We start from the raw sequence: 26,710 nt of genomic DNA, 5'->3' as shown, positions 1-26,710 counted from the left end.
TAAGGAGGTATAATCTTTTCAAAAAAGTGTACAGTATTTGTTAAAATGTTTTTATCTGGGCACGACCACCAATTCATTAAGTATGCCTGGTTTGAACTTAAGCCGCACCCACAGCTGTAGTTGTATGATAACGGGGGAGGGCTTAGGGGAGGGGCTGATAGTGTGATGTCACTATATTACTGTTTATTTCATTGGCCCGTTTGACTGTCAAGGGTTCAGCCTCCAGGAAGAAACCCTAAATACAAAGTGAATAGACCATCGCAGTCCCGCCCCTTCGAGAGACCCGGAAAAGAAATCCCCATTCATTTTCCTCATAGACTTTTCAGAAAGTATTTAATTAAAGACGTTTATGCCTTAAACACTTTTTTTGTTGTTTTAACTTTGTAATTATTTGTTTGGTCCAAAATATTGTGTTTGTTGTCATGATCTGTCACGACCCGAGTTGGCTTCGTACGACGCTTAAAAGGTCTTTAAATAAATACTTTTTGAAATGTCTATGGGAAAAATGCATTGGGATTCATTTCCTGGGCCTGGCGTCGTCATGAAATGGGGCGGGACTGCGACGCTCTATACACCATTGCACATAAAAAGGACTCCAGGGTGTCTAATGAAGTACTGTCACCTCATAGACACATGAAAAACTGGAAAAATACAAGAATTGTGGCACTCCCTCTTTAAATTACTTACTGGACAGTCTGGTCTGGGTCCATGGAAGTCAATAAACTGATAATAAACAGTTTAAACTCTTTAACATTTCAATGTATTTAGCAAATGTATATACATTGTCATTGTGGTCCTGTGTACTGTATTCAATTAATCGAAGTCTGTTGGTTACATTCAAACTGTTTATGTTGGGATTATTATGGGCCAACCTTTCAATGTTTCCATTTTTTGTTCCGTGCCCAGTTTCTGTCAGAGGAATGCCCAGGAAGATTGGATTCACTGTGGTCAGCTCTTCTGGTCATGAGGAGAACTTCAGTGCCAAGGACCTTATGGTCCATGCACCCACTGTCAATGGCTGGAGATCCCCAAGGTACAGTGGTTGAAGAAGTACTCAGATGTTTTACTTAATTAAAAGTATCAATACCACAAAATAAAAATACTCAAAATAGCAAAAAGTCCTCTATTCAAAATTGTACCTGAGTTAAAGTACAGACAAATTACAGTAAAAGTACAGTAATTTTGTCAAGATTTGTCTACATTCTTTTCAAAAATAGCTGTGAGCTTGACTTGTAGATCGGCTATTTTCAAATAGACTGAGTTTAAAATAGGTTTTTAACTTTTTGCCTAGTAATAAAACACTGACGTGAGCACATGCAGTATATGTGCATAGAGATAAAATGCAACGATACGTCACAGGTACAATGAATGGCTCATTTTATAAACAGTTCTATCACAATTAAACACATTTCTAGGCAAATTACATCATTGTGGGGAGCAGGTAGAATCCAGGCCCAGCTGGTTCCCTCGACCTCCCTGAGGTTTTACCATTCTGTCTTTAGTTCGATGCTGTCAATCAGTACTGTTCTGCTAAGGTTGTGTTTTGTATCAGAATTTGAACAAACTAAGCATTAGGGCTGCATCAAATTGTGAAGTCTTACAGGAAATGAATTAATTAATGTTTCTGTTTGAATACTTCCATTTTGGGTTTAGGGAGGAGATATTAGTTTGACATATGTTTTTGTTTTTCCACACAACACACTTCAAATCAAAATGATCAAATCAAAATGATCAAATCAAAATGATCAAATCAAAATGATCAAATCAAAATGATCAAATCAAAATGATCAAATCAATGATCAAATCAATGATCAAATCAATGATCAAATCAAATCAAAATGCAGACTTATATTATGCAATGTTTGTGTGTGTGTCCAGGCGGTGTCCCTACCCCCAACACATCACCCTCCAGTTGACGGAGCGCTGCCGTGTGAGGAAACTGCAGCTACTGGCCCACCAGTACCTGATATCAGCCAAGGTGGAGTTCCACATTGGAGATTCACTCCCAGGGGCCCAGACCCCCGGGTCCCCCGGGTCCCCTGGGCTGCTCCGCCGACTGGGGTAAGACTCACTGCGGTCACCAACACTAAACTTTAACCACTGTGTAGGAGCCAAATGGGTATGAAATGTAAAATGAATTTGTGTGACCATGGGGGGGGTGCTCTGCTGTATAAAAGTGTAAAATTCACTGTCATGGGTGGGAGGATTGACCCAGAAGGGCAATGGTTTTTTTTGACCGCTGGTTACCTTTGTTCAAACGTGTGGCTGGGGCAAAATGTTTGAAAGAATAATTCATTCACCCAATCTGTGTATGGAAAGAAATGGACGATGAAGTCAAATAAATCCTGTTTTATTGCATTCATGTTTTACTACATCGCATCTTTTTGAAACCCTATCACAACGAACGGTACGGACCGGTATTAGGCGAGTTAACATCTACAGCGTGTCAGCCAGGTCCAACCACTGGTTCAACTCCTCGAGAGCTCTGTGTAAGACGGGACCTCTATTCACTGAAACCCTATATAATTTGTTGACCGGGCTGGCGTACCCCAGGGCTCTATACATTGTTTGCTCCTTTTTTCCCCACTATAGGACAAAGCTCCTAGCAGATCTACCCATCACAATGCAATGCAATGCAATGCGTTGTGAGCTTGTAGATCTAGTCTTTAAGACAAATGTTTGCCCCAGACTGGAGATACCGGTGTCCCTACTCTGGGCTTGCCATAAGAGGTCAACATCACAAAGCTTGTAGACCGTCAATTTCCACTAAAGGTGTGTTCAGACTTGGATGGTTAGAGTGGCGCGATTACATACAAAGTCAATGCAAAGACCAGAAGTTGCGCGAACGGGCGAGGCGAGACCTGGCATGGCACAAACGGGCGCGGTGAGACCTGGCGTGGCACAAACGGGGCGAACCGAAATATGAAAAATCGCACAGGTCCGTCTTGATGCCATGACTATTGAGATAATGTGTACTCATTTGTGTGATGTTTGGACAAAATCTGTGGGAGTAATAACAAAAGACACATTTTAAACTACTCTTGGAGTAGTTTCCATCAAGACCTCAGCCTATTTCATATCTTTAATTGATTAGGAATGCCTTGCGTTCAGATTAAAATGTCATATCCCATATTCCAAACCATACAATAGAAAACTAGAAAAAGTGCCCTTCTGGGCACAGGTCTCCACCAGGAGGATAGGACTGTGTGAGATGTTTGGCAAAATGTTTAGGATTAATATAAACATGTTTTTGAAGCATTTTGTTCCAAAAATGTGTTTTGCAAAAATCAACCTGTTGGTGGCGCTATAACAGGCCAATGTGAAAAGGGTGGGATATATTCCTCAGCCTAGTAAGAAAATGTGTGAAAGATTTCACGTAAATTGCATGCTGCGTTCATGATTTGAGGCTTTTGTTCAAAACGGGGCAATCTTGCAAACTGTGAAAGCCAATTAGGATGGAATATGAAATATCGGACAGATCCGACTTGAGCACATGACCATAGAGATACTGTGTAACGATTTGTGAGATTTTTGGACAGAATCTGGAGGAGTAATATCAAAAAATGTGTTTTCCAAAAGTCGGCCTCCTGGTGGCGCTATAAAAGGCAGATGCGGAAAATGCAGGTCAAAGGTTTGTCCTTGGCCTCTAGGGAGTGTGCATGCAACGTATCACGCAGATCGGTGCAGTTTTAGGTAAACGATGTGAAAAGCTGCCTCATGGTGGCGCTATAACAGGCCGTTCTGGAAAATGTGGGGCAGAGGTTCATCGTTGGCATCCAGGGAGTGTGTGTGCAAAGTTTGGCATTGATCGGGCCAACGGTGCCGGAGATTAGCTGATAACGGACGGACGGACGGACGGACGGACGGAAGGACACACACACACACGGACGGAGTGCAAAACATACATACTCTCTCCCCATGCCTTCGGCCTGGTGGAGACAATGATAGAAGGAACATTTCCAAGCATAGCAACCCTGCGTGCCGACATGTCAAACACGGATGAGGAAGCAATAAATCCGTGGCACGGCGTTCTCTGTTTGAAGCGGAATTGTTCTGCATGCCACACGGATCTCTGTCTCCTCCATAGCAATGAACATAATTGTGTGTGAACACTGAACAGTGCAATAGGGCGTTTATGACCTATCTATTCTGTACTATTTTATGAATCCCACAAATCAGACTGCACAAATAAATGTCTAGTACAGTAGCAGGTTCTTATTACCTAATTACACTCTTCTAGGCAGGTGGGCAGGCAGGCAGGAGGGCAGACCTTTATTGATCCTACAAGAAAAAAAATCAGTTATGATTGAATGATGACATTAGTACTGTATATGCCTGTACGGGGTGCATACTTAGTTTAGACTAGTCATTGGTTAGACATGGGTTAAGGTTAGGTTTAGGTGTGCTGCCCTGTGGGAGGTTAGGTTTAGGGTGAGGGTTTGAGATAGGTTGTAGTTGTAGGACTAATGACTGGTCTAACCAATGACTAGTCTAAACCAAAAACAGTCTAAACTAAGTACTGCACCCGCTTGTACAATGGCAATATACCTGATAGAACTTGCATATTTGTCATGTTGGGAAGAAACCAAATCATAGTTGAAACCAATCAACTCCAAAATGTTCATTTTTCAGGAAATGAAAAATATCACATTTTCAGAAAATATAGAAACCATATATTTTTAAATCAATGCAATACTGCCTCATCAAAGTTGGTATTGTGAATTTATATATTGTCAATTGAGAGGGGGGGAGAGGTGGTGGAGTTAGTTGCTTTAGGAGACAGTTTGAGGGCTCAATGGAGTTGAGGTTTTGTCCGAAGCACTTTCTAATACTTTTCATTGGTTCAATATATTTTTTAAACCAACACACAGACGTAAAGGATGTTCAACAGCATTGATTTATGAATACAAAATAAAAAACGGAGTGCGTGGTTTCCTTCCGACGGACTAAGTGCTTCTTATTACATGGCTTGGTTGAATGCTTGATTCTGTTATTTCTCGATAATGACCGCTCCGCTCTATAACAGACCGATGGCTAATCGACGCCAGCTTTGATCAAAGCCTGCCTCAGAGCACTCGGCTCATATCAATCCACACTTCCACATCAGCGCCGTAAAAGAGGTGCCGGCACCAGTACAACTTTTAAAAGGAACTACTTTCTTGAGCAGAATACCTGCAGAATAAAACCCATGTTACTTATAGCCCTTTTGTGTCAACTGTCTATTTATTATTTTATGTTAGTAGCTGTGTAATAAGTGGGATAATGTCTGGCTAGCTGGTCTTTGTTGGGATATAATTCACCTGCAGGGTGTCTGTGGTTAATCACCCTGGTGAATCTCTCAACAATGACCAGCTAGCCAGACATTATCCTTTAGGCCTACATAATGAAATGATAAAAAAGCAACATTGTGTGCTGTACTCTCCCTACAGGTATGTCTCTCTGTCAGACAATGAGAAGACGGGATTCAAAGCCCGGGAGCTCAAGTCCGTCCACGTGGACGCTATCGGAACGTACCTGAGAATAACGTTCCACGCAAACCACGTCAACAGCTACAATGTCTACAGCCAGGTATGCTGAAACAATGAGGAGGAGGAGGACACACCAGACCAGTGGTCTAGGGCAGGGGTTCTCAACCTGATGGTCACGACCCCTCGGGGGTCCCAAATTTATTTTGGGGGGTCCCCAAATTATTTACAAAAAAACATTTTTTTTCTTTTTTTTTGTTTCTATGCCAGTCGTTCTTTGATTTTTCAAAAATAGCAGACCTACAAGCTCGTAGCGCGGCACTTGGTGCCGCGCTATGAGCTTGTAGGTCTGCTATTTTTCAATAGGTAAAGCATAACATAATGCTAACACCAAAAGGGGTTCCCGCCCAAAATGTGTTATTCTGAGGTGGAAAGCCTGGTGACGCGAGGTTACAGAGTTAACAGAACACTGATGATTTTACTGTGCAATATTAGCTTTGAGCATTTATTAAGGCATCACCATTCTCTAATATCTAAATCCATGATTACATTTTTACTTACCATTTTATGGCTGTGAATTGATTCAATTTTTAAATCACAAAAAAACAAGTTAAAGAACTTTTTGCAGGTGAGGAAACATGTAAAGTACTTTTCTGCCATCTAGTGGCTCTTCTTGTAACTGCAATGAACAGCTGCCATTCAGGCTCTTGACAGAGCAGTTTGACTTCAAGGTCATGATTCGATTCCATTTGAATTAATGTTTAGGGATGGTTTGATAATGATTGACTTTCACACTTTTAGTCATGTATGTTGTCACCATTATTTTACAAATGTAATCTGAGGCATATGGTATAATGGTGAATTGTGTTTGTGTGTAAACTACAACTATATTACTACAGTCAGTACAGTGTATTAGTTATTTTGTGATGGCTTGACAATACTTTTGTAATAGGTGTCAATTACCAAGTAACATGTCATCTGACTCATCCATTCTTCACATGCATGTCTTTTTCACGGTGAAAACTGAAAAAGGCACATTCTATATTGGTAAAGAAAGAAAAGCAGGTGCACTTCCTCTGGAAATCAATTCTATATTCTCATTCGCTATTGTCGGACATTAGACTTTCATTTCAGATTTTCATTTTCAGTTTTCATTCAACCGCCTTGATTTGTTTTACATTTTGTTTTACAGGTTGCTTTGGTTGCCATTAATGTTCTGGGAGATTCTGTGGACTCCAATGCTTTTAACACAATTGTAAGTTGAACCACTCTTTTAAAAAAAAAGAAAAAAACGTTTGTTTCTGTGTCTCTGCCTGTCATTGGCGTCACTCAACGCTGAACTTACGTCTTTACAACAGCTGGGGGTGCTGTTGTATTTCAGTTTATGAAGAAACTTCTCCCCCTTGCAATGATGTTAACGGTTACATTTCATAACACGTTTGATTTGTTTAGCAATCAGTTGGCTTTCAAACCGCTATGACAGGTGCAGCCTTCTTTGGCGCTGCAAATAGGCCTGATTAGAATTCATTGTAAATAAATACACCAGGGGTCTTCATCTTAGTACAGACCAGGGGTGTGAAGTAACTGCATACTAAGTGCATTTACTTGTATAATTGTGAGGTATTTGTACTTTACTTGAGTATTTCCAATTTCCAATACTTTTACCTCTACTCCACTATGCATCTCAGAGGCAAATATTGCGTTAACCACTTCAGCCCTATATATATAGCCTACATTTTGGCCATTTGAAAAGAGCAGATCTACTGTACAAGCTCACAGCTTGTAGATCTGCTATTTTCAAAAGATTATTATTATACACTTGACAACTTTAAACGGAACATTCTGCACAATTAGTACTTTTACTTTTGGTACTTCAAGTACATTTTGATACTGTCACTTTTGTACTTGTATTCAAGTAAATTTAGAATTCCGAACTTTTACTTGTAACGAAGCATAGTTCTACATTGCAGTATTGATACCTTTAGTTACGTCAAACATTTGAGTACTTTTTCCCCACCACTGCGTGTATGTGTGTGTTTGTGTATGTGTGTGTGTTTGTGTATGTGTGTGTGTTTGTGTATGTGTGTGTGTTTGTGTTTGTGTATGTGTGTGTGTTTGTGTACTGTATGTGTGTGTGTTTGTATGTGTGAGGAATGTAGTCATAAAACACAGAGGGTAGAGGCAGTGTGTAATCACACAGGAGGCCTTTAGTTAGCGGCTGTAATCAGATAGACCTGAAGACGGACAGCTCCTGGAGGGGAGAGAACAGCTTAAAGCACACCCGCACGCACGCACGCACGCACCGCATGCACCATACGCACGCACGCACCGCATGCACCTTACGCACGCACGCACGCACGCACGCACGCACGCACCGCATGCACCGTACGCACGCACGCACACACGCACGCACCGCATGCACACACCGCATGCACACACCGCACGCACGCACGCACGCACACACCGCATGCACACACACACACACTGACAAATGCATATGCACACATGCGCACAAAACAAACACATATGATGAGGTTTGTGCACACATACACACATATACTGTAACTACGCACGTACATAGGCACACAGGCACAGACTTGTAAATGTAACTCTGCACTTACAAACACAGTCACATACAGTAAAACAGTATACGGTACACGTTCACATTGACAAGTGCTGTACACACACGCATGCAAACACACACGCGTGCAAGTACAGTGACAGAGACACACACACACACACACACACACACACACACACACACACACACACACACACACACACACACACACACACACACACACACACACACAGATCTCAGTGAACAAGCTTTGCATTGTTACTGTGCTAATCCTCATACGAGCACCCTGACACAGCACTGAATCCACTCTCCCTCCACTACGGATGGCTCGTCTTCCAGTAGTGCCCAACCGTTGCGATGCACGATATGATTGGTAGCATATCGAAATCGGCCATATCGGCCATAAAAATATCGGTTCGGTCTCAAAGTTATCCAGATTCTTTTCACAGATATTGATGCTGCAATAATAATGTGACTGTCCATCATCCATGCTTTTGTTTTGTGAATTTCTAATGTTTAAAGGCAGCATAATCCGTATAATATCGGAATCGGTCAGAATCGGTATCGGCAGATATGACCCTTTTTTGACAACATCGGTATAGGCTTTGCTATCATGGATAACCCATGCATAACCATTGCATGTGCACAAGTTTGTCCAGTTAAATATTAATGTAACATGCTCTAAAATAATGCAAATGAACACAAAGTATACAGGTCTCCATCTTCCGCCCGACGTAAAGCGTTACTAACGGGCAGCACCGTTGTTATCTTGTTATCTTCCGACCTGAACAAAGCAGGTCTAAACACTGAGCTCCAACATATCCTTAGTGCGCCTAGAGATGGATCAATTAAAATCCATCCAATTTCAACACAACACTCATATTCAACAATTTAGGTGACATTTCTAAGAGATTACACATTGACGTTAACATAATATAATATATAATATAACATAATATCGGGGTGCATACTTAGTTTAGACTAGTCATTGGTTTGACATGGGTTACGGTTAGGTTTAGGTGTGCTGCCCCGTGGGAGGTTAGGTTTAGGGTGAGGGTTTGAGATACGTTGTAGTTGTAGGACTAATGACTGTCTAAACTAAGTACTGCACCCTATCATATTATGATAATCCATATATATGGCGAGTTTGCGTTGCCATCAGCCAATTTGCCATATTGCAGCCTATACCTACCACAAAACATGTACGTTGTTTTTGTCACTCAAACGGCAGATAAACTTTTTTTTAAAGCACCATATTTTTCTTGAATCCTATGACTAATCACTTAAACAAGACACTGTTATGTGCCTCCAAAGATAAGCGGTGAGGAGAGGCAGAGAAAAAGACATGCATTTTGCTCCGTAAGCCCGCTTATTTTATTGCACAATAGAATAAAATGAGTTCCTATACCTCTCCTACTGTAAGAATGTTGTGAGCCCATTGCAGCCTGGCTTCTTTATCTGTCTCTACTCAATGGAGAGGCATTTAACAGCTCCTACACAGGGACGCATAGGGCATTTAACAGCTCCTACACAGGGACACACAGGGCATTTAACAGCTCCTACACAGGGACGCATAGGGCATTTAACAGCTCCTACACAGGGACGCACAGGGCATTTAACAGCTCCTACACAGGGACGCATAGGGCATTTAACAGCTCCTACACAGGGACACACAGGGCAGTTAACAGCTCCTACACAGGGACGCATAGCGCATTTAACAGCTCCTACACAGGGACGCACAGGGCATTTAACAGCTCCTACACAGGGACGCATAGAGCGCACGTCTTTGTCATTGGTTCCATATAGAAGAGAGCATATCTGAGAATGAGACATTGATTATTATGTTGATATGTCACAATTTCACAGATGTTTTTAGTAGATGGTCCCACACTTTTCCTCTAATCCGTTCCGTTAAAATTCCAGTGCGCAGTTTTCTGAAAATTCTGTTTCTATGTCAGTGGTGCTCAACCTTTTCCGTGTCAAGGACCCTCGGAATTATATCTGTATTTGGCCGCGGACTCCCATTTGAAAATATGTTGTTCCAGGCACCCCCCCAGAAGCAAAGATTTGAGTTAAAAACGTTCACTCTGAAAGAATATATATTCAAATATTTGCACGGCATTTTCACGATTTTTCAAATATCGCAGATGTACAAGCTCGTAGCACGGCACTTGGTGCCGCGCTATGAGCTCGTAGCACGGCATTTTTCAACAGCTAAAGTATGACATAAATGTTTAAAACACCAAAAGGGGGTTCCCCTCCTGAATGGGTTTTAAAGGGAATGGTTTAATTAATGTAACACCCAAAACACAAGAGAACAAAGCAGGGGCGAGTCGCAACTCACTTTAAGATGCTCCAAAGTTTTATTCAACGACACGGCAGGCAAACGATAATACAACGTTTCGACCGTGAGGTCTTTGTCAAGTCACTGAAAACACACCCATGACTGATTCAGAGGCTTACCACCGCCAATTACTGCCACACGCTGGTGTTTGCGGCGCCCAGATCGTGTGCTGTATATAACTAGTCAAATTGGCATGGACGCACCCCTGTTGCAGCTTGTGCCTTCCGTTCCGTGCCGTGCACCCATAGATCGTCTAATTAGGGCCCTGAGAACCAGACTGTGGCAATGTGGTTAGAGTGCCCGCGCTGAAACTGGGAGGTCGGGAGTTCGATCCCCGGCCAGGGTTCGACTGAGGATTGTAGTGTACTTGGGTGTGTTCACTGCACTTTTTAGACTATACTCCTAAGCCAGGGTCACTGTGCTATATGCTACCCACTCCCACTATAGGAAGATTTAACATCCCAAAGCCCCCAATGCAACCACCTGGATTCACACACCACGTGAAGTCAAACATCTATCGCTCATCCAAGGGTTATACGCAAGGGTGCACGCACGCACGCACGCACGCACGCACGCACGCACGCACGCACGCACGCACACACGCACGCACGCACGCACGTACATTTTCATATCACGAATACATTGGGAGTTTGTAAATCTTTGTGTGTGAAACCTCTGTCCATCTGTTTGCCCCCCCCCCCCCCCCCACCCAGCCCAGCAGAGAACAGCTGATTGACCACTACCTCAACAGCACTCCGCTGGACACAGCCTTGGACTCGGCCTACATGGGGTGAGAGCAGGACGTTGAACCCCCGGTTCTTTTTTTGTTGTGCCGTGACAATAACAAGCAATTTAGTCCAGTAACAAGACCTGAGACCAGTAAAAGTCTCGTCAAGCCTGACAGTTTTCTGAAAAACCTCTATGTTTCTATGTCAGCGGTGCTCAAACGTCTTCATGTCAAGGACCCCAAACATTATACAGTGTTTGGCCGCGGACCCCCATCTGAATAATATTGAGTTCCAGGGAGGGACCCCCTCCAGAAGCAAAGATTTGAGTTAAAACATTTCTCTGTGAAAGAAGCCGCCGCGCTATGAGCTTGTAGATCTGCTATTTTTCAACAGCTAAAGTTTAAAATAATAATGGTTATTATAGTTAAAGTGGTTAAAAGCTAAGGTGACACGAGGTGATGCGTTCCATGGGTCTTCTTAACGTGCTAGACTGGAAGACAGCCGTCCAGCCAGTCACTCCAGGTCACTGGTATCAGAGACTGGAAGACAGCCGTCCAGCCAGTCACTCCAGGTCACTGGTATCAGAGACTGGAAGACAGCCGTCCAGCCAGTCACTCCAGGTTACTGGTATCAGAGACTGGAAGACACCCGTCCAGCCAGTCACTCCAGGTCACTGGTATCAGAGACTGGAAGACAGCCGTCCAGCCAGTCACTCCAGGTCACTGGTATCAGAGACTGGAAAACCCCCGTCCAGCCAGTCACTCCAGGTCACTGGTATCAGAGACTGGAAGACACCCGTCCAGCCAGTCACTCCAGGTCACTGGTATCAGAGACTGGAAGACACCCGTCCAGCCAGTCACTCCAGGTCACTGGTATCAGAGACTGGAAGACAGCCGTCCAGCCAGTCACTCCAGGTCACTGGTATCAGAGACTGGAAGACACCCGTCCAGCCAGTCACTCCAGGTCACTGGTATCAGAGACTGGAAGACAGCCGTCCAGCCAGTCACTCCAGGTCACTGGTATCAGAGACTGGAAGACAGCCGTCCAGCCAGTCACTCTAGACTGGAAGACAGCCGTCCAGCCAGTCACTCTAGACTGGAAGACAGCCGTCCAGCCAGTCACTCCAGGTCACTGGTATCAGAGACGAGGCAGGTGGAAGACAACCATCCAGCCAGTCACTCCAGGTCACTGGTATCAGAGACTGGAAGACAGCCGTCCAGCCAGTCACTCCAGGTCACTGGTATCAGAGACTGGAAGACAGCCGTCCAGCCAGTCACTCCAGGTCACTGGTATCAGAGACTGGAAGACACCCGTCCAGCCAGTCACTCCAGGTCACTGGTATCAGAGACTGGAAGACAGCCGTCCAGCCAGTCACTCCAGGTCACTGGTATCAGAGACTGGAAGACACCCGTCCAGCCAGTCACTCCAGGTCACTGGTATCAGAGACTGGAAGACAGCCGTCCAGCCAGTCACTCCAGGTCACTGGTATCAGAGACGAGGCAGGGTCTTCTTAACGTGCTAGACTGGAAGACAGCCGTCCAGCCAGTCACTCCAGGTCACTGGTATCAGAGACTGGAAGACAGCCGTCCAGCCAGTCACTCCAGGTCACTGGTATCAGAGACTGGAAGACAGCCGTCCAGCCAGTCACTCCAGGTCACTGGTATCAGAGACTGGAAGACAGCCGTCCAGCCAGTCACTCCAGGTCACTGGTATCAGAGACTGGAAGACAGCCGTCCAGCCAGTCACTCCAGGTCACTGGTATCAGAGACTGGAAGACAGCCGTCCAGCCAGTCACTCCAGGTCACTGGTATCAGAGACTGGAAGACACCCGTCCAGCCAGTCACTCCAGGTCACTGGTATCAGAGACTGGAAGACAGCCGTCCAGCCAGTCACTCCAGGTCACTGGTATCAGAGACTGGAAGACAGCCGCCCAGCCAGTCACTCCAGGTCACTGGTATCAGAGACGAAGACACCCGTCCAGCCAGTCACTCCAGGTCACTGGTATCAGAGACCTGGAAGACACCCGTCCAGCCAGTCACTCCAGGTCACTGGTATCAGAGACTGGAAGACAGCCGTCCAGCCAGTCACTCCAGGTCACTGGTATCAGAGACTGGAAGACACCCGTCCAGCCAGTCACTCCAGGTCACTGGTATCAGAGACTGGAAGACACCCGTCCAGCCAGTCACTCCAGGTCACTGGTATCAGAGACTGGAAGACACCCGTCCAGCCAGTCACTCCAGGTCACTGGTATCAGAGACTGGAAGACACCCGTCCAGCCAGTCACTCCAGGTCACTGGTATCAGAGACTGGAAGACACCCGTCCAGCCAGTCACTCCAGGTCACTGGTATCAGAGACTGGAAGACACCCGTCCAGCCAGTCACTCCAGGTCACTGGTATCAGAGACTGGAAGACACCCGTCCAGCCAGTCACTCCAGGTCACTGGTATCAGAGACTGGAAGACACCCGTCCAGCCAGTCACTCCAGGTCACTGGTATCAGAGACTGGAAGACAGCCGTCCAGCCAGTCACTCCAGGTCACTGGTATCAGAGACTGGAAGACACCCGTCCAGCCAGTCACTCCAGGTCACTGGTATCAGAGACTGGAAGACACCCGTCCAGCCAGTCACTCCAGGTCACTGGTATCAGAGACTGGAAGACACCCGTCCGTCCAGCCAGTCACTCCAGGTCACTGGTATCAGAGACTGGAAGACACCCGTCCAGCCAGTCACTCCAGGTCACTGGTATCAGAGACTGGAAGACACCCGTCCAGCCAGTCACTCCAGGTCACTGGTATCAGAGACTGGAAGACAGCCGTCCAGCCAGTCACTCCAGGTCACTGGTATCAGAGACTGGAAGACACCCGTCCAGCCAGTCACTCCAGGTCACTGGTATCAGAGACTGGAAGACACCCGTCCAGCCAGTCACTCCAGGTCACTGGTATCAGAGACTGGAAGACACCCGTCCAGCCAGTCACTCCAGGTCACTGGTATCAGAGACTGGAAGACACCCGTCCAGCCAGTCACTCCAGGTCACTGGTATCAGAGACTGGAAGACAGCCGTCCAGCCAGTCACTCCAGGTCACTGGTATCAGAGACTGGAAGACAGCCGTCCAGCCAGTCACTCCAGGTCACTGGTATCAGAGACTGGAAGACACCCGTCCAGCCAGTCACTCCAGGTCACTGGTATCAGAGACTGGAAGACAGCCGTCCAGCCAGTCACTCCAGGTCACTGGTATCAGAGACTGGAAGACAGCCGTCCAGCCAGTCACTCCAGGTCACTGGTATCAGAGACTGGAAGACACCCGTCCAGCCAGTCACTCCAGGTCACTGGTATCAGAGACTGGAAGACAGCCGTCCAGCCAGTCACTCCAGGTCACTGGTATCAGAGACTGGAAGACACCCGTCCAGCCAGTCACTCCAGGTCACTGGTATCAGAGACTGGAAGACAGCCGTCCAGCCAGTCACTCCAGGTCACTGGTATCAGAGACTGGAAGACAGCCGTCCAGCCAGTCACTCCAGGTCACTGGTATCAGAGACTGGAAGACACCCGTCCAGCCAGTCACTCCAGGTCACTGGTATCAGAGACTGGAAGACAGCCGTCCAGCCAGTCACTCCAGGTCACTGGTATCAGAGACTGGAAGACACCCGTCCAGCCAGTCACTCCAGGTCACTGGTATCAGAGACTGGAAGACAGCCGTCCAGCCAGTCACTCCAGGTCACTGGTATCAGAGACTGGAAGACACCCGTCCAGCCAGTCACTCCAGGTCACTGGTATCAGAGAAGACACCCGTCCAGCCAGTCACTCCAGGTCACTGGTATCAGAGACGAAGACACCCGTCCAGCCAGTCACTCCAGGTCACTGGTATCAGAGACGAAGACACCCGTCCAGCCAGTCACTCCAGGTCACTGGTATCAGAGACTGGAAGACACCCGTCCAGCCAGTCACTCCAGGTCACTGGTATCAGAGACGAGGCAGGTGCATGGCGCCTCAGCAAGCCTGCAGTGCAAAGTGGAGAAAAACACGGTTTCCAAATATTTGTTTTAATTAATGGGAGTGATGTCTCCCCTCGGGGGGTTTCACCACGCTGATTTTGGAATGACACAATATATCACGGTCTCGGGGCTTTACCAGTAATTAAACTGAGGGATGTTTGTTTTCAGATAGGGTCCAAAGGGAAGCACGCGCACATCTAAAAACATTCTACAGGTGCTGAACAAAACAAATACGTACAATGAGAAAGGAGGGTTGTCTGCGCACTATGGGCTCCATTTTCGTCACCGCTAAACCCCCTGAATAGTTCAACTAGCCAATCTACATTGACACGTTGTGAGCTGGTAGACTGGCCATTTTAACTATTCAAAAATGTTTTGCAAAATAGTAAAAAAAGGCAAAGAAGTTTAGGTATAAGGGGTTTAGCTGTCACGAAAATGGAGCCCTATATATCTGGTCCCAGGAAACATTTATTGAAGAGTAACAACGTTTCGACATTTCTGTATTTCTGTTTGTATTTCACACCAATAGGAAGTCCCCCGGCTGTCTCAGCCGGGGGACTTCCTATTGGTGTGAAATACAAACAGAAAAGGTTTCCCATAAACCCATAGAGCGTCGCAGTCCCGCCCCCTTTCATGGCCCGGAAGAGAATACATTTTTCCCATAGACGTTTCAGAAAGTATTTATTTAAAGACCTTTAAAGCCTCGTATTGGACAAAGCCAACTTACTTACTTACTTACTTACGCCTACTGCCCCTTCTGGGGCATAGGCCGTCAACAAGCGATCTCCAGGCATCTCTGTCTTGAGCTGTTCTCTCCAGTTGGTTCCAGGTCGTCTTCATGGTCTTATTGAAGACCCCTCTCTTCCCTGGGCCAAGGTGTTGATGTCTTGTTGATCTCTTGTTGGCGTTTCTGTAACATGGAAGTGTTTTATGGGATGGGGTTGTTAGCCCCACGCCCAACCCCCAACCTGGAGGGCCAGGTGCTGCTTTTCGTCCGGCCTCTACTCTAGAAACCTGCCCGGCATGGTTGAACCTGCTGAGGGTATGAACCCCCTCCGGTAAAGCTTTCTGAGTCACGGAAAGCCAACTTGGCTCCTGACAAATCATGGCAATAAACACATCTTCTTGGGCCGGAAAAATAATTAGAAAGAAGAAAAAAAGTGTAGGGTACAACAAATTTGTCTTTGTAATTATTTGTTCGGCCCTGTTTATAAACACACTACTACTGGATGCAGCCCTACTACTGGTTTATAAATGGGCACCGCCCTACTACTGATTTATAAATGGGTGCCGCCCTACTACTCGTTTATAAAACGGGCGCCGCCCTAGCTACTACTCGGGAATGATGCAAGTCGTGGACGATGCAAGTTGGGAATGTACAGTATGCCTCGCCCAGATAAACCACAGATAAACATTTTACTCAGCCGTTAGGTTTGACAAGCTTCTGACGCTCGAGAACATCAGCCATGGATGCAGAGCATTGATCAGCCTTGGATGCAGAGCATTGATCAGCCTTGGATGCTGATCATTGATCAGCCTTGGATGCTGATCATTGATCAGCCTTGGATGCAGAGCATTGATCAGCCTTGGATGCTGATCATTGATCAGCCTTGGATGCAGAGCATTGCAAAATGCACCCATTCCATAGCACTATTTATTTCACAAAGAAGTGGAAAAATATTGGTTAGAAAATGTCTACTCTGGGTGATTCCAGTGGCGGAAGTGTCAGTGCATTTATTTAAGTACTGTACTTAAGTAAAATTTTTAGATATTTGTACTTTACTTCAGTATTTCCAATTTCCAATACTTTTACTTCTACTCCACTACATCTCGGTTCCAAATATTGTACTTTTACTCCACTACATTTATTTGAAAACTTTAGTTACTAGTTGCGTTGATTGTTATTACAAAACATACATTAAACACTTCAGCCCGACATAAATTTCATCCATTTGAAAATAGCCGGTCTACAAGTTCACAATGTATCGCAATGAGATGCATTGTGAGCTTGTAGATCGGCTATTTTCAAAATATTTTGAAATGGAACATTCTGCTTACTTTCTACTTTTGGTACTTTTAAGTACATTTTGATGCCAACACTTTTGTCCTTTTACTCCAGTGCATTTTGCATTCCGGACTTTTACTTGTTAATTTAACGGAGCACAGTTCCACATTGCAGTATTGATACTTTTACTGAAGTAAAAAACAATTGAGTATTTTTTTCCCCACCACTGTGGTGATTCTAATGGATAACTGTGTCGTCACCTGATGATTCTGTCCCGTTTCAGTAAGTGCGAGTCCATCTCTCCTCTGGACGACCTGGCCTTCGACATGTACCAGGACCCTGAGGTGGCCCAGCTCATCCGCCTGCTGGACCTCAGGAAGCAGGACATGGTCCGCCAGGAGAACTTTGACACGGCCAAGAGCCTGAAGCAGGCCATCGCCGACCTGCACAAGGTATTATAGCCAGGAGAACTTTGACACGGCCAAGAGCCTGAAGCAGGCCATCGTCCACCTGCACAAGGTATTATAGCCAGTAGAACGTTGACACGGCCAAGAGCCTGAAGCAGGCCATCGCCGACCTGCACAAGGTATTATAGCCAGTAGAACTTTGACACGGCCAAGAGCCTGAAGCAGGCCATCGCCGACCTGCACAAGGTATTATAGCCAGTAGAACTTTGACACGGCCAAGAGCCTGAAGCAGGCCATCGCCGACCTGCACAAGGTATTATAGCCAGTAGAACGTTGACACGGCCAAGAGCCTGAAGCAGGCCATCGCCGACCTGCACAAGGTATTATAGCCAGTAGAACTTTGACACGGCCAAGAGCCTGAAGCAGGCCATCACCGACCTGCACAAGGTATTATAGCCAGGAGAACTTTGACACGGCCGAGAGCCTGAAGCAGGCCATCGCCGACCTGCACAAGGTATTATAGCCAGGAGAACTTTGACACGGCCGAGAGCCTGAAGCAGGCCATCGCCGACCTGCACAAGGTATTATAGCCAGGAGAACTTTGACACGGCCGAGAGCCTGAAGCAGGCCATCACCGACCTGCACAAGGTATTATAGCCAGGAGAACTTTGACACGGCCAAGAGCCTGAAGCAGGCCATCACCGACCTGCACAAGGTATTATAGCCAGGAGAACTTTGACACGGCCAAGAGCCTGAAGCAGGCCATCGCCGACCTGCACAAGGTATTATAGCCAGGAGAACTTTGACACGGCCAAGAGCCTGAAGCAGGCCATCGCCGACCTGCACAAGGTATTATAGCCAGGAGAACTTTGACACGGCCAAGAGCCTGAAGCAGGCCATCGCCGACCTGCACAAGGTATTATAGCCAGTAGAACGTTGACACGGCCAAGAGTCTGAAGCAGGCCATCGCTGACCTGCACAAGGTATTATAGCCAGTAGAACTTTGACACGGCCAAGAGCCTGAAGCAGGCCATCGCCGACCTGCACAAGGTATTATAGCCAGTAGAACGTTGACACGGCCAAGAGTCTGAAGCAGGCCATCGCCGACCTGCACAAGGTATTATAGCCAGGAGAGACTCGCGCGTCACTTCTGCATGCTACTATACAGCATGGAAACCAGTGGTTCCCAAACTTTTTCCATGTCAAGGACCCCTAAAATTATACTTATTATTAGCCTGCGGACCTTCCCCCCATTTGAAAATATATGCCAAGGACCCCCAAAGAGAAGATTTTGACGGCTCTAGCAGTGATTTTCAACCATTTTCATTTGAAGGGCCCCCTGGTTTGACCTGAATAGGGTAATGAGACATTTAGGCGCTAGCCCCTCATATATTCAGCTACAGTGTATTTGTGTAGATTTTCATCTTAACATTAAATTCAAACATTAAATTCCCATTGACAATGAATGGAGAATTTACGTGATATGTGGAACAGCAAATCGGCTATTTGTATTTTGCTGCCGACCTTCATCACAAAATATTCTGACCCCATAAAGCAAAGATTTTAGTTAAATATGTTATTAAATTGTTCATAAAAAAATTGGGCCGGGGACCCCCGGAAAGGCTTTGGCCACATCTCGTTTTGGGCTGGGGACCCCCGGAAAGGCTTTGGCCACATCTCGTTTTGGGCTGGGGACCCCCGGAAAGGCTTTGGCCACATCTCGTTTTGGGCTGGGGACCCCCGGAAAGGCTTTGGCCACATCTCGCGAAAAAGTGGTCCTTGAGGGGGTTCCAGGTGGTCCCCAGCTAAATGATGGAGAGTTGGTAACCAAATGGACCCTTATTAGATCTTTAAGTCTTGAGAGTGTAAAATGAAACCAAATGGACCCGTAAGGGATTACACGTATACCAAGATGATGAACATCAGCATTAATTAATTCACAAGGAGTCGAGAATGTAGAAGAATTTTTTTTTTATCAATGTTTGCCTGACATGGAATTGTGGACAAGATCTTATCCAATGACAACAGTATTTTGGGTCAGAGAGGCTAAATCTCATCAAATGGTGGCCCGTGGCTCAAATGCCAAAGAAATAATGGAGGACCTTGATATGAAAAGGGTTGAAAACCACTGGGCTGTAGTCTACACCCGTTTAGGCTAATGATGGCTAGTGATATTATTGCCATTGTAAGATTTATGTTATTGTAGCCAGTGATTCTACTGTAGATGAGGGAGATATGTCATGTGTGCAGTGCTACACATATACCAAGATGATGAAGAAACATTTTTAACCCATTTTGACCTGACCTCGAAATTTAAATCCTCCAGTTTTCTGAAATAAATATTTTCACGATTTTTCAAAAATAGCAGACCTACAAGCTCGTAGCGCGCCACTCGGTGGCGCGCTATGAGCTTGTAGATCTGCTATTTTTCAATAGCTAAATTATAACATAATGTTTAAAACACCAAAAGGGGTTCCCGCCCAAAATGGGCGAGGCAAAGTATTTCTCATTAGTAATTCAAACTACTAATGTGTATTCATGTGGCAGCTGATAAACATTGTTCTTATTGATGTCCAGTAGTGTCATTTCAACTGTGTTATTGTAACTGTAGTCTGTAAACATTGTTCAGATTCCCGTTACCAACCACCTTTGTTTATGCTGTTGCCATACCGACGATGAATACTTAATGAGCTCAACAGCTGCACTGATGGCTTATGGGGTTTGTCTCCCTCTTTGTTTCCTGTTACCGCGAGTGTATTTGTAACCGAACACAAACATGCACACGCACACACGCACGCACGCACGCAAACACGCACGCAAACACGCACGCACGCACGCACACACGCACGCACACACACAGGCGCACAAACACCTCGTCTCATTAACGTGGCCAATTAGCATTGCAGACAAGGCAGTTGCCAAGGTGGTCATGCTGAAAATCCCTTGTCATTACCCATTCATATCATGTCAAAGGGTGATTTATTATGCTGTTAGTTATAATGACACATGGAAATTCATGGCCGATAGAGAAGAAGACAGTGGAGAGGGCAGTTTGAAGACCGTGGAGAGGGCAGTTTGAAGTGTGTGTGTCCCTGTTATTCCAATCAATTTAGCCTAGAAAAAATAAACAGCCTGTCTGAGGCTGTCTCTAACCGAGAGATCCTCACCTGGGTTTCAGAGTCAGCAAATTAACAGATTTGCCCCACGGCAGACAGAATGCCCCTTAGAAACCATTCAAATGAACAGATTTGCCCCACGGCAGACAGAATGCCCCTTACAAACCATTCAAATGAACAGATTTGCCCCACGGCAGACAGAATGCCCCTTAGAAACCATTCGGTGGTGCTGGCTGTTGAAGCCTGGTTGCTTGGCTCCAGATTAACTAGTCAGTTCGGCTTGATGGAATTTCCTCATAAAGAATTGACCCATCTTGACTTTCTGGAAGTCTTAAAGTGAGTCGAATGCGAACGAAAATAAAAGCCTGGGTACCGTGGCTATAGTAATAAAGTACATTTCCAGTCAGTCTGTATGTTTTCTGTGCACTCTGTTGTGTTCGGTGGCCATATGGACAGAAGCTGTTTTACTGCTGCTGCCCTCAGAATCAGGAACTCTTAATTTGTCATGGGCATATATATAATTCTATACAGGTAAATGCTATATGTAATATGGTGCATTTATATAGCGCCTTTATCCAAGGTGCTTTACATAGATTGTGCATTTCGTTCACCCATTCACACACCCATTCATACACCGATAGCGACGGAAACCATGCAAGGCACCAACCAGCACATCGGGAGCAATTAGGGGTTCAGTGTCTTGCTCAAGGACACTTCAACACTAACTCTGGGGGAGCCCGGGATCGAACTGGCAACCTTGCGGTTACCATGATCCAGCCACTCTACCCCTGATCCACCGTCGCCCGGGGGTACAGGGAGTTGTATTGATGGGGCTGCATGCTTTGATAATCTCATAGAACACGCATATCTCACAGTATCAATTGGACCTACCTTTAAAGTGTACGGTCATGTGTGCAAAAACTGGTACAAGAGGACAGCAGGCTTTGATACATACAGCTGCCCTGTGTATTTAACACATTGAGACCTGAGGTCAATTCTACAACATTTCTTCTAAATCCTGACACGCACACTGCACCGCTCAAGTTCACACACGTGTGATTTTTTTTGTTTTTCATTTCAGTTCTCTCCTGTTGTCCAATGTTTCAGGTGGGGGAGCGCCTTGGACGCTACGATGTGGAGAAGCACTGTGCCATTGAGAAGGAGGACTTCGACCTGGCCAAGACCAAGAAGGAGCAGATGGAAGCCTACAGGACCAGTGTCTACCAGCAGCTAGAGCTGCACAACCTGCTGGACATGAGCATGGTCAGTACAGTGGTGGGAAACAGTACTCACAACCTGCTGGACATGAGCATGGTCAGTACAGTGGTGGGAAACACAACCTGCTGGACATGAGCATGGTCAGTACAGTGGTGGGAAACACAACCTGCTGGACATGAGCATGGTCAGTGGTGGAAAACAGTACTCACATTATTGAGAGCCCACGCAAAACTGCCCAAAAATCACTTTCACCTAGAAAATCCATTCACATTTTTGAGTGGTGTAAACCACTCCTACAACTGGCTTTTGTGTGCAGAAAAAAATGAGCATGGTTGCTATGTTCAAAATAATTTCTGACGTAATTAAATCACACCCGGGTGAACTGGATGACCGTAGCAACCATGGTCATTTTCTCTGCACAAAAAAAGCCAGTTGTGAAATCACATCCAGGTGTGATTTCATTACGTCAGATCAGAGCTGATCAGGCTATATAATACCTTACCTTATATAATACCTCACATCGGACAAAAACTCCAGCTGAATCAACTTCATGGTCACAAATCATCACATCAGAAGACGAGTCTACCTAGCCAAAGATCTTTAACGTCAGACATTACGTCAGACCACAGCTGATCATGCTATATAAAACCTTACACCACTCAGTTCACACGGGTGTGATTTTTTATAATTCAGCTGACTGTGGAGACACATGCTGGAACTTTTTACTTTGAAATGTTTTATAGTTTCTGAGTTATTTAATTTAAACGCCAAATGCATTCTCAATGGCGAAAACACAAACTTTGGCACCACGTATTAAAAAAAAATAAAAATCATTGTTTTGATTTTTTTGATTAAAAAAAAATAATAAAAAAAAAATATATATATATATTTTTTTTTCAAAGACGTCCACAGACGTCTTGGGCTCTGCACGTGCGGTAATACCAAAGATGTCCACAGACGTCTTGGGCACAAAATGTGTTTTAAGTAAGAGTATCAATGCTGCAATGTATAGATGCTCCGTTACCAGTAAAAGGCCGGAATTCAAAATGTACTTGAGTAAAAGTGCAAAAGTATTGGTATCAAAATAGACTTAAAGTACCAAAAGTAACATGCGACCCGCTGTCAGGCCAGAGCCTACATGTGGCACGCGCCTGGACCGCTAGGCCAGCGGGCGCACCGACCAATGCGACCATAGCTTCATTTGATTGGCTCTGCAGCAGATCTGAACGGGGACTACAGTTACGCACAGAGCCGATCTCAGCACAAAATATTTGGGGGTATTTCTGCCCTTTTTTAATATTTCTGAACTTCAACTTAGAAATGAATGGTTCTTTCAATCTTTTCTTTTTAACTTGCAAATTAAAGGTATAGTGTAAGTGATTTTCTTTAGTTAAAATAAGTGTTAAAAAGCTCCATATTGTGATAGTACTCATTGCTATATATAAATAGTGTGTGTTGCAGTAACAGGAGTCTCTCTAGCTTTTTATTAAACAGAAAATGCATTTTCAGAACCTGAAACTGAAACTGGGATACCAATTTTATCCAATCAGGATAGAGAATGCAGTCAGGATACAGATTAAACAAGTGTAATTGTTAAGTGACGACACAAAGAAATGAGCAGACAAAACTGGAACTGGAACACTATAAACACTAAGCTCATAAATAGCCACTCTCTCCTGATTGGCTGAAATTTTGTCACCTACCTGAAAATGTTCGTTCTTCGATTTTTCAAAAAATAGCAGACCTACAAGCTCGTAGCGCGCCACTCGGTGGCGTGCTATGAGCTTGTAGATCTGCTATTTTTCAATAGCTAAAGCATAACATAATGCTAACACCAAAAGGGGTTCCCGCCCCAAAATGGGTTAAAGAGATGGAGAGACAGGAAGACAGACCCCTGTTACTGAACAAACACTCTATAGCGATGATTACTGTCAGATTATAGTAACCTTTTAATAAGAAAAATATCACTACCTTTTAAATGCGTGATGCAAACGAAATCATTGGCCGATGTTGCTGTTTACTACGCAGTAAATGTGTCAATGTGTAACACTGGGAGTGTGCAAATGGTCCATTTGGCCACATTTGTTCACATTTTAAATTAACACTGAGCATTTTGCTTTGCAGCACCTGAGCAACTGAGAATGAGAGGGCAGAAATATGGGAGGTCTGGAATTTATGGGTTGTGAGAAAGGTATTTTCTGGCGGGGACAGTTTTACTTGCAGCTCCCAGGCATTAACTTACTATGACCAATGTGCTTCCAATTCATATAAATCGGTGAGATTTGCACTGCTATAAATCTGCCATCAGTGAGCCAGCTTTCCTTCCCTCCTCCACCCTCATCAATAGATCACCACCAGACCGTCTGAGCCGTGCCCAGCCCTGGAGCCACTGCCCTCCGTCCTGCCTTCTCCCAGTCGCCCGCCAGCTGCCCCCAAACCCCGGGTTTCCACAGAGACCTTGAGGACAGAGAGGAAATCCGAGCCTCCCCATGAAGTCCACGAGTTGAACCCTGAAGCTACTCCGTCCTCCCAGGCACCTGCCATCCCTCGGCCGAGCCAGCCCGCCGCCACCACGCCCTGTGACCCTGCCTTACCCAGGATAGATGTGAGTATACCTGCTGCCTTGTCCAATGGGAACGCTGCGCTGAGAGCACACACATATGCAGATGGACAGCATGACTTACTAAGAAGGTGTTGTCCTTATGTGCCCTCATACACACGGATTAAAATAACATTACAAAGATACTGCAGAGAAACACAACAAAAAATTATCTATCTTCATTCACAACGTGCTCAAAACTAAAATTGTCTCACTGTAACATTCCGCACTATAGCATAAACATCACTATTCTTAGAATAATAAGTCCCTTTCGCTGTTTCCGTAAGCCTCGGTCAGTGCTGTGTGGAACATGGAATAGTTTGTGTGTGTGGGGAGGGGGATTATGAGCCGGGGGGAGGGGAGGGTAGGGGGGGTTGTGCTCTTCACTCACCGCCGGTGGGACCGACTCTTCCACAGGTTAGGGTTTCACTATTTAATTAAAAGTGTGCAACAGTTGGTTGCCTCCGGCGGCTGCCAAGCTGGCCCGAAGGCCAGTCTTCAGAGCCTCGTAGTACAAGACCAGCGGGGTGCCAGTTGGCTCGGGGACGACACGAGAGCTTAATAGCTGGGTGGCTGCAGGTCAGCTTTTTGGTTTTCTTTTATTATATAGAGCGGTGGTTCCCACACTTTTTAGCCTGTGACCCAAAAGAGATATTCGACTAGTGAATATAGCAGATCTACAAGCACACAACGCGTCGCTTTGCGCCACGTTGTGAGCTTGTAGATCGGGTCTTTAGAAAGACAATGGGATTTTTACTTGAGTCGTGACCCACAAACGGGTCCCAATAACCCACTGTTTGGGAAACAGTGATATCGATGGTGTAATGTTCACAGTCGTCATGATGTTGAACGGTAGACTCATTCAATGGGTGCAAAAAAAACCCACTAGTGAGAGTTACAGCAGTGAGGTCAAATTCACATGCGTGTCACTGGGACGGACATGGGACACACCGTTTAACCCAGAGTAGTGTGCAAAATGTTACCACGCCCGCCACGGGTCCATTTGGTTCCATTTGCACACTGTCATAGTTAAATGAACCCTAAGAATGGTACTGTGCATCTAGAGTAGTAGTCATCTACGCTTCAAATGAAGGTGATTGTGTGCTCAGGTCAGGTGGCTCTTCTGGTAGAGTGCAGAGTAGACCACTCAGTCCTTGTGTAGACCATAGAGTATATAAAAGGATAGAGACTGAACTGGCGCGAAGCTCCGCCCCCCCCAGCTATTCATGTCACTGGAAGTTGCTCAGTGGCGTTTTGAAGCACCCGGAAGACTGCCGGAAGTACCGTCTCAGAACGTCTACTTCCGCATTTGACCACCAAATTTTGGTGGTCAAATCAAGGGGCCAGTGAGGCTATTCAACGTTGAGGCGCTCGGCCCTAGTGGTAGGAGGAGGGACTACAGGCGGACCCGTGGATTCATGACCGGGAAACCCCGTGCAGCTGGGCTTTAACATTGAGCGCTCGGTTGCACTTCCGCATTTGACCACCAAAATTTGGTGGTCAAATGCGGAAGTAGACGTTCTGAGACGGTACTTCCGGCAGTCTTCCGGGTGCTTCAAAACGCCACTGAGCAACTTCCACTGACATGAATAGCTGGGGGGGCGGAGCTTCGCGCCAGTTCAGTCTCTATCCTTTTATATACTCTATGGGTCAAATGCGGAAGTGCAACCGAGCGCTCAATGTTAAAGCCCAGCTGCACGGGGTTTCCCGGTCATGAATCCACGGGTCCGCCTGTAGTCCCTCCTCCTACCACTAGGGAGGAGAGCTTCAACGTTGAATAGCCTCACTGGCCCCTTGTGTAGACCCGCGGCTCTTTGCTCATGTCCATCTCTCTCTCCTGCCATTTCTTGTCTCTCCACTATTAGCTAATAGACGCCTTAACAGACGACGTCACACTGATAAGCAACAGCATGCGCGCGCATACCGGCAGCACAAGAACTCTGCCTCTCATAAGATGCAGTGGAAAAGTTCTCACTGCACTCACTCATTTTTATTGTGATCTCTCGCCCTTGAAATATATAATCCATTGGTTTCTGTGGTGTGTGAACGAACAATAATAGCAATTCAAAGCAGTTGTCCTCAAAACCACACCTCCAGTCGCTGTCATAAGAACGGGAGGTGCGCTCATGAAGAGCCTGTTTGTCCATGGCTGCACGTCGCGCACCTGCAACCCATCAAGTATAATTTCAATTTATGCTTCGTCCTGCGATGGTGTCACACACGCAGACCTCTACGCTCACAACAGTCGCATCCAC

The 26,710-nt window shown here is 45.8% G+C and overlaps 1 protein-coding gene across 1 annotated transcript in view; it reads left to right on the top strand.

The window, feature by feature from the left end:
* Positions 1 to 26,710, top strand: part of cep104 (centrosomal protein 104) — an 83,496-nt gene that overhangs the window by 875 nt on the left and 55,911 nt on the right. The window contains exons 2-9 of the mRNA XM_079525959.1: positions 907 to 1,033; positions 1,879 to 2,061; positions 5,430 to 5,568; positions 6,658 to 6,720; positions 11,104 to 11,180; positions 17,399 to 17,567; positions 21,746 to 21,901; positions 24,204 to 24,461. Coding sequence (XP_079382085.1) covers positions 921 to 1,033; positions 1,879 to 2,061; positions 5,430 to 5,568; positions 6,658 to 6,720; positions 11,104 to 11,180; positions 17,399 to 17,567; positions 21,746 to 21,901; positions 24,204 to 24,461 — 1,158 coding nt within the window. The 5' untranslated portion in view covers positions 907 to 920. The remainder of the gene's footprint in view (positions 1 to 906; positions 1,034 to 1,878; positions 2,062 to 5,429; positions 5,569 to 6,657; positions 6,721 to 11,103; positions 11,181 to 17,398; positions 17,568 to 21,745; positions 21,902 to 24,203; positions 24,462 to 26,710) is intronic.

This window comes from Electrona antarctica (genome assembly GCF_951216825.1).
Source record: "Electrona antarctica genome assembly, chromosome: 2".
In the NCBI taxonomy this organism is placed as follows: Eukaryota; Metazoa; Chordata; class Actinopteri; order Myctophiformes; family Myctophidae; genus Electrona; species Electrona antarctica.
The sequence above is the reverse complement of the archived record's forward strand: the minus strand, read 5'-3'. Positions and strand labels throughout refer to the sequence as shown.